Consider the following 15317-nt stretch of genomic DNA (forward strand, 5'->3'; position numbering starts at 1 on the left):
TTGTCTCAAATAGCAATGTGCTGGCTCTATTTGTGAGAAGTATGGCTTGGAGGAATGTACGTGTGCTAGTTCAGATGGAAAGGACGACAGAGAATTGTGTCATGTCTGCTGCATGAGAAAAAGTAAGATTTGTGTGAATTTTTAGCATGACTATAGCATTTCATATCTTGGAAATTTTCCTACTTTTTTTAATATTTTATTTCTTTTGTTAACTTGAGATTGTAGCAAAATTTTGTTAATACTTGGTTTCAGATAGACATTGCATTGTATTTTGTAAGAATTAATATACTTTTGTTGTTTTYCAGACTGATAGTAAAACATAAATGTTTCCTAAGTGTTTTGAACAGATACGGGATTGTCTGTTAAAGTATTAATGCACCTGTGTTTTATTACAATGATGTTTTGAATTAACTTGATTGTATTCACTTTTTACTTTTCAGTGGACCCAAGTACATGTGCAAGTACAGGTTCTAAACAGTGGGAGAAGCTCTTTAATCATAAAACTATTACTTTGCAACCTGGATCTCCTTGTAATGATTTTAAAGGCTACTGTGATGTGTTTATGAGATGTCGGCTAGTAGATGCTGATGGACCTCTAGCTAGATTAAAGAAAGCAATATTTAATCCAGAGCTGTATGAAAATATTGCAGAATGGATTGTGGTAAGTATCTATTTCTTAACACTTTAATTTTAAATATTCCTGTAAATCAGTACTTGAAGCTCGTTAAGTGTTGCTGTATATACACAATACTGTAACATGCAAAATATAATCAATCCTTGCTTTAGCTAGTTGGTCTATAAGMAGGCACCCTTAAGTGCAGCAAGGTAAGTCTGACAGACTGGAGGGAATGGCAGCAGTACCTTATGAGAAATGCTGTGTGTTAGTACTTCTATTCATACCTCTATCTGTTTTTTTTTCTTTGTTAATACTCACAATTAATCACTCTTTTAACTTTYTGTATTTGAATGCTCCTATTTTTTAAGGAACTGAATATGTTGACCACTAGAACTCTTTTATTCTTATTGCACAAAATATGTTTTCCTAGTAGCAGATTGGGAAAGAGTTATGCAGAAACATTATGTTAGAGTTGTGTAGTCAGTCAGCTTTGTGTAAACTGTTGATTTATTTTAGGCTTATATAGCTCTGTGATAGTGAAGTATCATATGAAAAATACTTTTCTGTTAATAGAATGAGTCAAGTATTTTTGTGTGTGTATTTAAAAAAAAAAAGAAACTCTTAGGGATTTTTTTATTTAAAATTAGAGGGCTTTTTAGTGATGTTTTTGAATAGCTTTTGTATGGCTTTKAAAAGGAAAAGAAAAGCCATATTTAATGGGCCCTATCTCCTGTGTCTCCACTCCCCCTTTCCTTACTCCCCCCCCCACACACACACAAAAAAACTCCCCAAAAGAGAACCTTTTTTTTTTTTCATGTTTTTAGGCTCACTGGTGGGCAGTATTGCTTATGGGAATTGCCCTGATCATGTTAATGGCTGGTTTCATTAAAATATGCAGTGTTCATACTCCAAGCAGTAATCCAAAGTTGCCTCCTCATAAACCACTTCCAGGTAAGTATACCAAGTAACTAAATTCATAGAGAAATTTTTTATCCTCCACTAAATTCTTCTAAAAGGGAAACTTTAGGGACGCTAGCGTGCTGAGACCTGCAAAATTCATAGTCTGGGACTGCGAAATGGAATTCATGTCAGTGGAACAATTCATGAAAATGTAACTCTTGTCTTATTTTCGGCAACAAAATACGCTTGTCAAAAATACAGAAAGCATTGAAGAGGTTTTCTAACTCAGATTTTTCCTTCATTTTCTATCTCTGGGCTACTCTTTGTAAGAATCAATCTGTTTAAAGAACAACTATTGATATAAATGACTTAAAGTATTCTGTAAATATGGCACAGTGTTAATCATCTATTTAAAGCTCTGCAGGTCTAGATCAGGAGCCTTTCAGAAAATTAGTTGTCTAACTTGCATGGCCAAGGCAATGTAGTTTTCTGGAAATCTTTTCTTCTCTGCTTTTTTACTAACTTGTGCCTTTCTTTGAAACAGGCACTTTAAAAAGGAGGAGACCACAACAAACCACTCAGCCACCGCAGCGGCAAAGGCCCAGAGAGAGTTATCAGATGGGACATATGAGACGTTGACTGCAGCTTTTTTGCCTTGGTTCTTCCTAGTGCCTACAATGGGAAAACTCACTCCAAAGAAACCTAATAAGTCATTGTCCCCGGTCTAATTCAAAAACAGAAGAAAAAAGCATGATATGCCCTCAGTACAAGTGGAGATGTTTAATCTTTAATGAGTGAATCTTCCAGCTCAAAAAGAAGAAACACGATTTTCTTAGTATTTTGAATTTAGTCCTAGGCACAAAGCCCTAGGTTATCATGATTCTTTTCCCCMCTCTGTGCTCTTCATTGCTGCATTTTCTTCACTTGCAGGCAAATATGGCTCTAGTAAAACTTTTATTCAAGAATTGAAAAAATATATATTTTTCAACTGCCAGACAAGGCTAGGAAGCTAGACCACCTCAACATTGGAGACGTTACTTGCCAATGTATATACATTGTTATATGCAGACATGTATTTCTAACGTACACTCGTACTTGTGTGCAATTGTAAACAAAAGAATTGCAATATGGATGTTTCTTTGTATTATAAAACTTTTCCGCTATTAATGAAGAAATTACTGTTTAATTGACATACTCAGGATAACAGAGGATGATGGTGTATAATGGTCAAGGATCCTGYGATGCTTTACACAGCAGTTTTGAATCAAATCCAGCTTTCTTATCATGATCAAAGTTTTTTCAAGCATTCATTTCATCCTTTATCAAACAGCTGCTAAGACAAAGCATACAAGATTGAATGCTCTTTTAGAGGTTTAACAGGTGTTGTGCAAACTTTGGTAATGCCAGAATGTTTCAAAATTGTTTTATGTAAATGACTGATTTCTTGTAGCTCAGCAAAAATATTTTTAATTTGTCTGATTATTCAGTTAACTAATGAATAGTTGGATGAAATATTTCCATGCTTTAGTAGAAAATTCTGCCTGTTTATTCAACCTGTTTAAAAATTGCAGCCAGTTTATTTGGGATGTTCAAATATTCTTACAGTGTAATTAAGTTCCTGATTCTGAGGGATGTGGTAAGAAAGAGAAGCTGTAGTTTTGTATTTTTATTATTTAATTTATCAAATAATTGCATAATTTTTCAGCATGATATTGTTAATTGATAACCACTAAGGTAGAATAATTTGCCCAGATACTGTGGCAGAATTAAAACTTTAGTTAGGACTACCAACTTTCCCTGACACATTTTGTAGGAGTAGTGAAGTTCAACAGCACAATGTCCCATTCCAAAGTTTTTATCACGAATGTAAATAATTGGCATTTTTAAAGAGAAAACAAAAGATGTCTTAAGGTGCTTACTGCTATGCAGGAGTTGAAAGGGGCATTACAAAATGTTTAAGCTTGTGTTATATTTATTGCCTGTTTTCCAAAAGCACCAAGCTAATTAGAGGCGCAAATGGCTATAATTTTCCTGGCTTTGCTTAGGAGAAAATTTACTAAGGGTTGGACAGGCTTCCTTTGTTTGTTTTTGTTTTCGTTTTGTTTAAGAGTATAAGGTTTACACAATCATTCTCATAATGTGACGCAAGCCAGCAAGGCCAAAAATGTTACAGAATATAATGGGATCTCTTCCTTGTAAACTTGTACAGTATGTGGTGACTTTTTCAAAATACAGCTTTTTGTACATGATTTAGAGACAAATTTTGTACATGAAACCCCAGTCCAATAGACTATATAAATAATTCTAAATGATCTTAACTAGTTAGAAGTATATGTAGTTGCTTTTAAATCATTTAAAATACGTTTGTTTTAAGACTGTGCAAAGATTGAAAGTGGGTTTGCATTTCTAAAATGGTGACTTTTATTCAGCAAGAGTTCTTAGTAACTTCTTGAGTGTGGTAGACTTTGGAACATGTAGATTTTTTGCCTGTAATGTTATCCTGTGGTAGGGTTTTGGCAGACAAATGCTGCCCTATTTTATTTTGAGTCTAAGTTAAATGTTTTCTGAAAAGAGAAACGTGCACTGAACTCTCCACTGCAAGTTTAGATGTGGTAAAACAAAAAGGAAGGTGAAGACAAAGGAAATGGAATACTACTGTCAACTTCATGTCCACTGTGTTTTATACAGTATCTTTTTGTTCACTTTGGAAATTTTTACTAAAATTGCAAAAAATAAGGTATTGTGCAAAGATGTAAGGTTTTTTGAAACTTGAAATGCATTAATAAATAGACTTGATGAAATCATCTACTAAAGGTCCATTTACTTTTTGAACCTTGAAAGCACAAAGGAATATGGATTCTACTTCCATCTAACTTTTGTTTTTTGCTTCAGAGGGACTTTTACTTCAGAAAGTAATTGGATGATTCGTACGCTATCACAGTGCATCTCCCAGTTGTGGCATCACACAGTTAAATRCAAGAGGGAATACTTGTTCGTGTAATCTCTTTTAAGAAAAGTGCCTAAAAGTACCTTTAAATACATACRTGATGACAGGTCAGAATAAGGCTTTCTCTGTTCTTATCTTCAAAGTGGAAATTAGTTACTGTTGAGGTATTCAAGCATTGCAACAGAGCTACTGAATGGTTACCTTGCAAAATAGGTTTATTTTTGAAGTGGAATACCCCACGTATAATACCTCAATGTATAATACTTCAAATGCACAATTCATGTCCGAGGCTTTTAGAAGGATCAAATCTGCTTTTTTACAGGCATTATAAAACCTTCAAGTTGGGAGTCTGTGTTTCCATGTGTTTTGGATAGCTGATTTCTTGATTAAATGATAAGACTGCTTTTAAAAGCCGAGTCCTGCCAGCTAGTCTTTACTCGTTCTTCGGGCTGTGTTTGTTGAGAATGGCCTGCTCAGACATCGGTTTCCCTGGCTGAGTAATATGTGCTTTGATGTAATCAAAGCATATGCAGAGTTCCTTCCTGGTAGTATTTTTTCCCTATGACTTTCTAAAATGTGTTTGTGTGTATGTGTGTGTATGTACGTATATGTATGTATATATATATATAAAAAAATACATAGTGCTTCCCCTCATTACCTCCATAGCACTGTTAAGGCAAAAGGTTTTTAAAGGTAATAAAATCAGTTAAAGCAGAGCCCTTCTGCGAATCTTTGCCATTAAATGTCTGTCTAGAACTTAAGGAAATTGAAAGGAAAGTTAGTCTAAGTATTTAAAACAAAAATTTTCTATGTATTTTAATGTGTTTTGAGGAAGACCAATGAGTGCACAAATATTATTTTTGTTAATTGATGCTTGACCTGATCTTCCTGATTATAGCTATTCACTTAATCATTTTACATTTCTTAGTGTTTTATTCATTAAGTTTCTCTGTTTTGTGGCAAAGGGTTGTTTATAGTCGGAATTGGTGTGAACGTGAGAAGGGGATAACGCTCCCTTTAAAATACGAAATTTTATCGTATTTCAAAAACAATTGTGACTACAAACTGATGATGTAGTCTACCTTTTCACTCGTGTTCAAGAGTGTTGCTTAAAAGGGAACTTTCAGTTCTGAGTGGCGGAGACTCCGTGTTCTGCAGAGGCGATCAGAAGCGCGCCGGGTTTCCCGCGGAGGAGCTTGCTGCCTCTCGGCTCCGAAGGCAGCGCGGCAGCGGCAGTTCCGGAGGGCAGTAGGTGAGGCGCCACGAAGTGCTGAATCACAGGTAGGACTTAACGTCGTTTCGTGGTGTGTTGTATCTGAACCTGTATACTGTTTAAGTGCCTGATGCTACAGTTTAGGTTTTATTTCACTTTGATATCATTATAAATCGGAATAATGACTTTCAGATACACTGGGAGGGGATATATTGAAAATAGGATTTGTGAAAGATGACATCAGAGTAAAGTTAAATGTGTTGCTTCATATTTGCGAGAGCATTCTGAGCTTAAACATTCAATGTTGTTGCTCTTGATTCTCTTATTTGACAGTCTGTATAAAAGTGTGTTATCTGAGGATATACTGGCTTGTTTCAGTTGAACTAGGAAATGATTGGTTTTCCCCAAAAAACTTTAGTCCCCAAACTGCAGTATCGCTATTATTTGGGTTTCAGCACACCGTAGAGATTTGTGACCTTCGCTGATCACCTGCTTTTCTTGAACTAATGCTTTCAAACTTTTTTCCCCTCCCCTAAAGTTGGGGTCCCTTCACCTGCCTTCWTATCCAAGTAAGTGATAGAGCTATTAAATGCTGATCTTACTGCCTGAAATGTTTCTGACTGCTTCAGGGTGTGCAACTGCAGGAAAACCAGGACTTAGTCTCTGCTCTGCTGTGGCTGTGTGTATTGCATCAGGTGAAGCTGTCGAGGGTAGCACAATGCGAAGCTGTGCATCTGCTCGGCACAGGGAGCAGGGCCCGGCTCTGCCTAGGCTTTGCCTCTTGCCCCGTTGTCCATCACAGTCTTCTGAGCAAAGCCCTTCTCAGTGCACAGGGTTTGTTTGGGGGAGCTTACAAAGTTCATAGCTTGGAAGGTTGGTAGTAACCAAGGATGCAGGTGCAATTCAGAGAGACTGTTTCAATTCTTCTAGAAATACTCCAACCAAATACTATTTTATAAACAAAACAACCCTGAACATCAGCAATAGAAGTGATGTATCTTTGCTCCCCACCCAAACAAAAAAAAAAAAAAAAAAAATCTGGAAGCACTCTAAGCAGACTCATGGTTTGAGTTAGAGACACAGAACATACACAGATGATGTTTATCCTTGTGTTCTCTTGAAAAACCAAAACAGCTTCAGTTGCCTAGAAAGATGGGCCCGTTATCACTTGCTCCTCGTCTGTYGCTCTTTAGGATGTGTTCCCTTTGAACTTTCTGCCTGAAGAAAAATGCTGTCCCTAGGTCACTAGCAATTGATTCTCTCCAGTGGATGTTACCGGTTTCATTAATATTAGCTATAATTATCTAAAACCTTGCATTTACCAGCTATTTCAGAGATATTTACACTGAAAYTTCCCTCTTGGAGTGCTTCTGATTTGACTTTTGGCTATTGTACCAAGAGATTTTGAATAATTAAAATGCTTGTAATATACTCTATATAAAAATAGCTTTAACAAAGTAGGAAATTTGAGTATTAGGGATAGCAACCTAGAGTATGGAATTCCTATTTTGACATAGAAAGCAGAWATATTAGGGGTGAAAAAATGAACTTAGCTTTTGAAAAATGCTTTGAGCAGAGTTTTTTTTTAAATTAATTTTCACTGAAGATTTAAAGTTTTTTTTTTTAACATGGAATTTGCATCCAACTATAGAATGACTTTTTTCCTAAGGAATATGGTACTCCAAGTGGCCATTGTATRTATTGGATCAACTTCTAAAATTTGCACTTTAAGGATAACCAATATATTATTTGCAAGGTAAGTATGCTTAAGTTTCCATCATACTTAATCAGGCTTTCTGTTTCTGTATTGATTATTCATATTTGTTAAATTGAATAGTAGCTATGGTGGAAAAAAAAAGCTTTTAAAAGTTAATATTCTGAATAGTCAGCAAAGATGTCTACATCCAACACTTGAAAACTGTTCATTGTTTGCAGTATTGCTAGTTCTGCTTAACTTGTTCATTTGTCATATTTTTTAAGTTAATCTCATTTTAATCCTAGTAACATCTGTATATTTTGATTTGAAATTGTCATGTTGGTATGGAATATACGCTTTGCTCCAGGTTTTATGACTACCTTAAATTTTTTTTTTCAATCTAGAACTTAAAACAAATTGCATTCAGAATACAGAGTTGTAGAAACATAATTCTTAATGAATATTGTGCTTAGCATTATCAAGTGACAAATGAAATATTTGTTTTTCTTTTTATTACCATCTGTAATAACCAGAAAATAAAAATAATGTGAGACAATGCAAGAGTGTTTCTTTATAAAGTTTCTATTATGATATAGGAAACAATGGAATTCTGTATGTTTAAATTAAAAAAAAAATTACTTATGTACTGAAGATGTCTAAGGGTTTTACCATTTTCCTTTTTTCCATTTATTGATGCAGTTTGAAATCATTAAAAACTACTGTACAGTGATTTAAAAACCTGAAAAACTCAGGCTTACATATACAGATAAATTTTTTTGAGAAACAGTTTACTMAACTTATTTGTGCTAGAGTTGTGTGTAGTGTACTAAGTATCATTGAAGTAAATTATTAGTTTAATTAAAATAGTTAATCTCAACATGTAACAGCAAAGCATTTTCCAATAGGGGACACTAGCATTTTTAGGTGATGCAATTATTTTGCTTGTCTTATCATTATAATGGTTAGCTCAGACATTTTCTACATTGAGAGCTTTTTTTGAAGGTTATAAGGTAAAAAGCTCAAACTAYTTGTTAGTTTAGTTATCTATTTGGAAATATTTTTTCCTATAAATTATTTAACTCCCTCTTCATTAGTAAATAAATTAGAAAATGTTTAACTGATACTATTCACTGTTCATGTTTCAAAGTGTTTAATTGGAAATGAGACTCTCTTCCCCCACCCCAAATCCAACAAAATACATTTTCAAAGACTTACAGTAATGATTTTTTAAAATAGTAATATTTCAATTTCTAATGAGCAGGTACTCTTTCAAAGCTTTAAACAATCAAAAATTAACGTTTTCTGTTGATGAAATTGCTAATTGATCGCTTTGAGAGTATAGTTGAATGAACTACAAATTTCAATTTACCATTGTATCACAAAATCTAAATTTTATATGTATTTTCTTCATTACCTCTGAAACTCTCAGGATATTTTAATCTGTGTAAAACAGCTCTGTATTTTTAAAATGTTTTACTAAATGTATAGCATTTTGGTGAGTAGTTTTTGTGTTCTTGCTCATGTAAACTTTCTGTTTTGTTTTGGAAAGCGATCTTCACATCTCACAAATGTTTTCTCTTGGGCTGGATGAAGGTGAATGTTGTCAATGCTTTGAGAACAAAATGTCATTCTAGAAAGAAAATACAACATGTAAGTATAATGTTACTTTTTAGGGATGCTTTCAGTCTAAAACATCTTTCATTTTCTTAGCTGTCTTTACAGGAAGGGATCACATTGTTTTTACAGGCTTGTGAGGATAGAGATATATCTGGCAGCCAGATACTGGTGCAGAGCAAGAAGAGTGTGACTGAGTACATGACTGCTCCATTTCTTTCTGATATCATACACAACGTGCTGTTCTGCTAAATTGTATCCTCACTATTTATTGTGTATATTGTGTATACACAATTGTGTATGCAAATTTATTCCATGTATGAACACCATGAGCAATGTGAATTAGTAAAGGTAAATATACGTACATACAATACTATCAACAGTCCATTAGAATTCTCAAGAAAGCACAAGACAACTAACTGAAGACACGTGTTTTCTAGCATTTTTGATACTTAAATTCCAAACTTTCTAATCCATGGTTTTAGTCTTTCCAAGAAGACCATGATCTCGCCACTCTTTTCTTTGAAGAAAATACTCTTCCTYTGAGCATTCTTCATTCTCTATTTTAGAATCACCTAATAATCTTTCATTCACCCCTAAGCATTACTATAACATYGCGAGACTTTTATTTACATTCGCAGATTGCACAGGAAGAAAACAGCATGTAATCAGCGCATATTAATCTCTTGGCACAAACTCACACTTCTGCTTGCAGCAAAGATCTTTTTGAGTATTAGGTATGTAAAGATACCCACATTATTTTATGGAGGTGTAATAACTCCCCACTTCAGTTACCTCTTTGCTGGATTCCCTAAGTAGCACCTAAGTAGAATTGGCTGCCGCCATATTATTGACCTATAAGCACTGTTGGAGAGCAGCTTTTTGGCTAGAAAAATTACTTTACCTGATATCCTTTCAGTCTGCATACCTTTCTTTTCAAGGTACAAAATCTCTTCAAGTAGGGCTCTCTAATTTATAGTGTGTACTATGCTCAATTTGTTTTGGCAGCTAGATCAGTACTGATYTCGCATCACTGCTTTAAAAACAGCATGAGATGTAACAGAAAAAGACTTCCAGTATGCTGTAGCCATAAAAGTAAGTGCTGGTTAGGAGGAGGAAAATACCCACAAAATACATTTTCAGTGAGGACAAAAAGAACAAGTAAAAGATATCCYCCCCCTTTCCCTTGCAGCTGTAAGTATGAAAAATTATTTTTAGATCACTTTGTCTTATTCGTCTTCCATGTCAGTATCAAGGAGGTGCAGCTCTGCCAATGAGTACTGTTCCACAGAAAATCTGCAGAGGTTACAGCTGGTGCTGATGAGAAAGATTCTAGCAGGGAAAAACACCTTCTGAGGCTGAGCTGCAGTTAAAAGGTAAGACATGCTTTTCTCATCAACCTTAATTAAAATGCTCATTTAAAATTTCTCAAAGGAGTAAAGCTGTAGGAATCATTACAACATTTTGCTATTCTATTTTCTGGCCAAAATTCCCCTGTGAGAATAAGCAGTTTCAGAAGTTTTATTAATGCTGTATGTAAAGAACAGCACCATTCAGACTTGGTGGTCCAATTCCAAAGCAATCGGCAGAAAAAAACAAGCAACTTGACTTTGCATTCAGAAGTTTTTTCTCTGGAAAACCGCTGCATGMTGGTACTTCAGAGTTCTCTGACAAAATTCACATCACTCACTTTATATCATAGGGGTAAAAAAGCACAACCAGAGTGCACAAATGGTTGTCAATACTAATGAAGGTGTGGTATGAGAAGTATAGACTTTTTCTCCTCCCTCCCCTACTTCCCAGGACTGCTCAGATTCTGTTTACCCACTACAGAAATTTCATCCTGTCTGTAGTTGAAATGTTGCTTCTGCAGTTCAGCACTCCAGAAACCTTTTCTACAAGGCTGCACAGTTTAGTAACTCATTATCAACTATCAGAGGTCAGACTGGTGTAACATGAATGAGACACAAAAATAAACAAATTTTATCATAAAACTGTTAACCTCGGTGAATGCAATGAAAAAAAACGGGTAACCGCTTAGTTCTGTGTTAAATTCTTCTACTCTAGACTTTTAAGAATGATATTAATGAGTTTTTCTATGAAGTAGCTATTGARAAGCAAATAATTAAGATTTGGCATATTTCTGCAAGAATTTGAATTTTCATGGCCTTAATTTGGAATCCAAGATATCTTGGATTGTATCTTCTTTGGAATTTTGTACACTCCTTATGGAGTGAGATAAAAATAAGGAAGAAATTGTCATCAGCTGTGTAGAAAATGTTTCCATTTCAGTACTCACTGAGGTAGTTCTTAGAACCTGGGACCTAAATCCTTCTCTAGCCTCTATTTCCAAGTAGCAACAAAACTTTTTCACCTAAGGTTACTCTACCTTAAGCCTCTGCCTTAAACTCAGATTAGTGGCAAGAGTGAAACAGAATTTAAGTGGTATTTTTTACTGAAGCTGGAAATCCATCCACTTTGTAGAGAGCATGCAGAGGAAAAGATGCTAGTTACTACTTTCCACTATTCCTTTCTGACTTGAGAACAAACAAATAAATAAATAAATAAATAAATTCCTTTCACGAGTCACTTAAAAAACAGCATGAACTGAGGTAAAGAACCAGAAAACCAGAAATCGTACTTAGATAAATTCAGCATTGGTGTGACTGCTGGGACTCGGATGATTGTATCTCATCTAGGATAAAGCTGTATGCCAAATTTCTGTTTTGTTTTTACAGAAAAGTTTTTTGTTTTCTTTACACTTACTTTTGCTGTGTTTCACCTGCTTTTACTCGTATTGTTTTCACTATAAGTCCTGGTCGACGCGTGCCTTTTGTCCAGGGAATTATAGTTTGAACTGTGTCCCAGATATTTTCCCAAACTGCTGTTCCTTCCCATTTGAACTTGATCATTATTAGTTCACCTATATCAGTGTCCAGTGTGATGAGAAAGGAGTAAGTTTTATTCCCAATAATACCTTCAACTCTGCAGAAAACAAAAACAGAATAATGCTATCTTAGTTAATGTAGCTTAATATGGATGAAAGAGGTTCTTCTCTTTGAAACCAGAGTTGTCCTCTCCCTTTTCCAGGAAAACATTGATTTCTCTGCTTTTTCTCCAGATGAGTAAAGTGGTGAAATATGACAACCTGCTAGAAAAAAAGCAGAAGCAGGAGAAACTTAGGTACTTGGTAAAGCAGCTGTGGTTTCTGACAGCAATAGAAAAGCAAGACTAGGCCTTTGTCCACAAGAGCAAATGCTGATCCATCCTGTTGCCTTTGCTTTTGTTAATACAGACACAGAGTCCTTCAGTAGAAACATCCTGAATTCTTTACTGGAATTACATCTGCTTCTATGTGTGTATATATACATATATACACATATATATACATATACATATGTATATATGTGTTTTAATTAAAATAACATGCCTTAGCCATGGCATAGGCTGAACATAACAGAACAGGAAACTTAACTTTCAGAGAACTTCCAAGATTACCAGGTTTATTTTATAGAGATATTTCACACTTTTCAACTGTATGAGCATTGTGAAGTTTTGTGGGTTTTAGGGGCTGTGGCTGAGATGACTTGGTAACAATTTCCTGATCATCTCCACCTCATAACTGTACTAAAATGGTTCATTCATAGCATTATTATGTAAATGATAAGGTACTACAAAATGGCCTGTTTTCTCATTTGTAAGATGGCAAAAGATATCAAATACTCACAGTGTGATGGGCAGGTTTTTGGCATCCTCTTTAGTGCCTGTCAGAGAGATGGTAAAAGTTGGGTCTACCTGCTTTTCTTGGATTTCGTTGATGAAATGGATCTTGAACTGATAGTGATAAACTGTAGAAAAGAATCAGCAAAGTGAGAAGATGAATAGTCAAAGACGCTATAGATTTATCTGGCAAAATAAATTTGCCTTTCAAAGCAGAACCTTGATTCACATTTTTGTTACCTTTTAAACTTGTTGCAATTAAAACATCGACATTGATTGTTGCTGTACTGTATTATCCCTTAGGGTTTTAGAGCTCTGTTGCTCTATTTAAAGGACAGGGAAAAGAGGCAACCTAGAGAGAGTTCCTTTTGTAGGATAAAACATTATTTCTTGGAAAATGTTTCAGCTTTTCTAAAGCAAATCCTCCATCTAACCAGGAAAGYGTCCTTGTGACTGGATGTGGTTAGAGATGTATGATACAGATTGGAGGCTCCGTACAGTGTGGCCAGCCTTTTTCTCCATGAACAGCTACAAAATCTCCCTGCAAAACAGATGATTCACAAACTTCTCTTGATTGCATAATGATACATTGTGCATAACATGCATCTGTTAACAACATGACTCTGCTCAGCACATTGCTATAGAAATGTCATTAATATCATCATGATATGAACAGTTTGATATTTAGTAAATAAATTTTTTAAACTACAGTTAGACACCATGTGCACATAGATACTGTCAGCTAGATTTGAATGTTCAATGCTTATCTGCCTGGTGAAGGAATAGGGTTTTGGCTGTAGCGGTTTATGTTTACTATGAAAAAGTTATTGTTGACTATTGATATCTGTACTTTTGATTTGAAGATATCAGAGCAATGTTGGCTCTTCATCTGCTTACAACACCAACATCAGATCTATTATTTTCCAAATAACTTTTTGGTGACTGGCACTGCATTTTGGATACCACGATCAGGGCATACTGTTTATGTTTCTGATTAATCACTGTTACAGTCACAATCATATAAAAATGAAGCCAGATGTGCAATGATATTGGAGATTTTCTGAAGTAAATTGACATTACTCTGCTCTAAAATATTTCTACAGCGTAAAATGCTCTCTGCCAACTTGCTTCTCAACAAAAATAATAGATCTAAATATTAAGGAAGGAAACTCCAAATATTTTTTTATTAACAAAGGCCATAGAGCATCTGAGTGTGTTTTATCCTTGTCACCTGGTCACATTACACACAGGAAACGATTCTGTTAACTATTATTGCAGCGCAGTTACCGTATAGGTAGGTGCTTTTTCCTCATTTCTTCTCACTCGTTTCACRCTTGGCAGGTAATGTCAATTCTGAGAATGGCTCCACTGAACTGTTCAGTCTCTTTATATATGAGAGATTGGGTGGGTTTTTTTKTKTGTGTGTGTGTGTAGCATGGAGAGTTTTTGCAATGGAAGGTATTTRTCAGAGAAGCTATCTGTTGTTGTTGTTTCATAGTTCTTACACGTTTGTGAACCATTGTTCACGCATTTTCCTTTGAAAAGGCGTTACTCAGCAGGAAAGAATATGGGTGGCTGTTTGCTGCCAGCCACAAAGCAAACCTGATGAGGACAAAGTAGGCTGAGCTTGTTTACAAATTGCTTTTATTACTGCTCAGTCTTGCTTTGAGTTTTCTCTACTGTTAAAGTTTGCTGTTACATGTTCTAGTAAACCTAGCCTCATTTTAAGGAGAAAGGTGAGAGCATATATATGTAAACACCTCTGGTTGACCTAGTCCCATCACAGCATTATTATAAATGTTAACTTCTTTGCAATAACTTTTTTTTGAAGTGGATTAACATACACTCCAGAATGGCAGTAATGCCATTAATTTGAAAAATGAAACGTCAGCTTTTCTAAAGAAATGCGGAGGATTGTGAAGTATAATGCCAAGTTTCTCAGATTTCTTCTCTCTGTGCTTCAGACATCTCCCCGAGAGGGACAAAGGGCACTTCATTGCCGTCGTCCCACAGTCGCTGCCTTGTCTCGGAACTCCTCTGAAAGGAATCTATTGTTCCGGGCACTGGTATTTGGGTAGGTGCCACAAACACATCTATTTACTTATTTATTCAAAACCTGTTCCAAGAATAAAAATGCAGTTATCTTTAAAAACTGAAATCAAAGCCATCAGGACATGATTTCATGAGGAAATGGGAAAATATGTCTCTTTGTGTACAGGGAGGAAGACAATACTGAGGATCGCCCTTGGCGCCGGGCTGCCTGAGCCGGAGGGCTGTGTGCTGTCGGAGCAGCAGGCCTGCTCCAGTCTGACGGCAACTAACTGCTCCGAATGGCAATAAAAGCAGGAACTACATGTGGTCTCCAAAATTTCGGAATTTAAGGAGCTTCCTGTGGCGTTTTAAGAAGTGTAAGAGATTTGCCAGGTTCAGCTGCGTCAGGTCCTTGAGGGCAGAGCGGGCCCCTCCGGAGCAGCAGCAGCATGCTTCGGAGCCGCATCAGCGGAAACCTCTCGGAGCTGATTCAGAAGCACCTCACAAAATTGCTTCTGGTTTCCCCGGGGGCAGCTGGGGAGCGCAGCGCGGGCCGAGCCCCCTCCCCCCGTCCGCGCGC

At 35.9% G+C, this 15317-nt stretch overlaps 2 protein-coding genes across 3 annotated transcripts in view; one reads left to right on the forward strand and one right to left on the reverse strand.

Moving 5' to 3' along the window:
* The window catches only part of ADAM10 (ADAM metallopeptidase domain 10), a 44867-nt gene extending 40547 nt beyond the window's left edge, over positions 1–4320 (forward strand). The window contains exons 13-16 of the mRNA XM_085303659.1: positions 14–122; positions 441–661; positions 1441–1567; positions 2061–4320. Of these exons, the coding sequence (XP_085159785.1) occupies positions 14–122; positions 441–661; positions 1441–1567; positions 2061–2155 (552 nt within the window). The 3' untranslated portion in view covers positions 2156–4320. The remainder of the gene's footprint in view (positions 1–13; positions 123–440; positions 662–1440; positions 1568–2060) is intronic.
* Positions 4321–8783: 4463 nt separating this feature from the next.
* LIPC (lipase C, hepatic type) overlaps positions 8784–15317 on the reverse strand; it is a 56046-nt gene continuing 49512 nt past the window's right edge. For both annotated transcript variants that reach the window (XM_085303704.1, XM_085303705.1), the window contains 3 exons: positions 12714–12834; positions 11753–11971; positions 8784–9002 (listed from right to left, as the gene is read on the reverse strand). In XM_085303704.1, coding sequence (XP_085159830.1) covers positions 8891–9002; positions 11753–11971; positions 12714–12834 — 452 coding nt within the window. In that variant the 3' untranslated portion in view covers positions 8784–8890. The remainder of the gene's footprint in view (positions 9003–11752; positions 11972–12713; positions 12835–15317) is intronic.

Source organism: Rhea americana, unplaced genomic scaffold (genome assembly GCF_003343005.1).
Source record: "Rhea americana isolate MKP2758 unplaced genomic scaffold, rheAme1 scaffold_2, whole genome shotgun sequence".
NCBI classification, from domain to species: Eukaryota; Metazoa; Chordata; class Aves; order Rheiformes; family Rheidae; genus Rhea; species Rhea americana.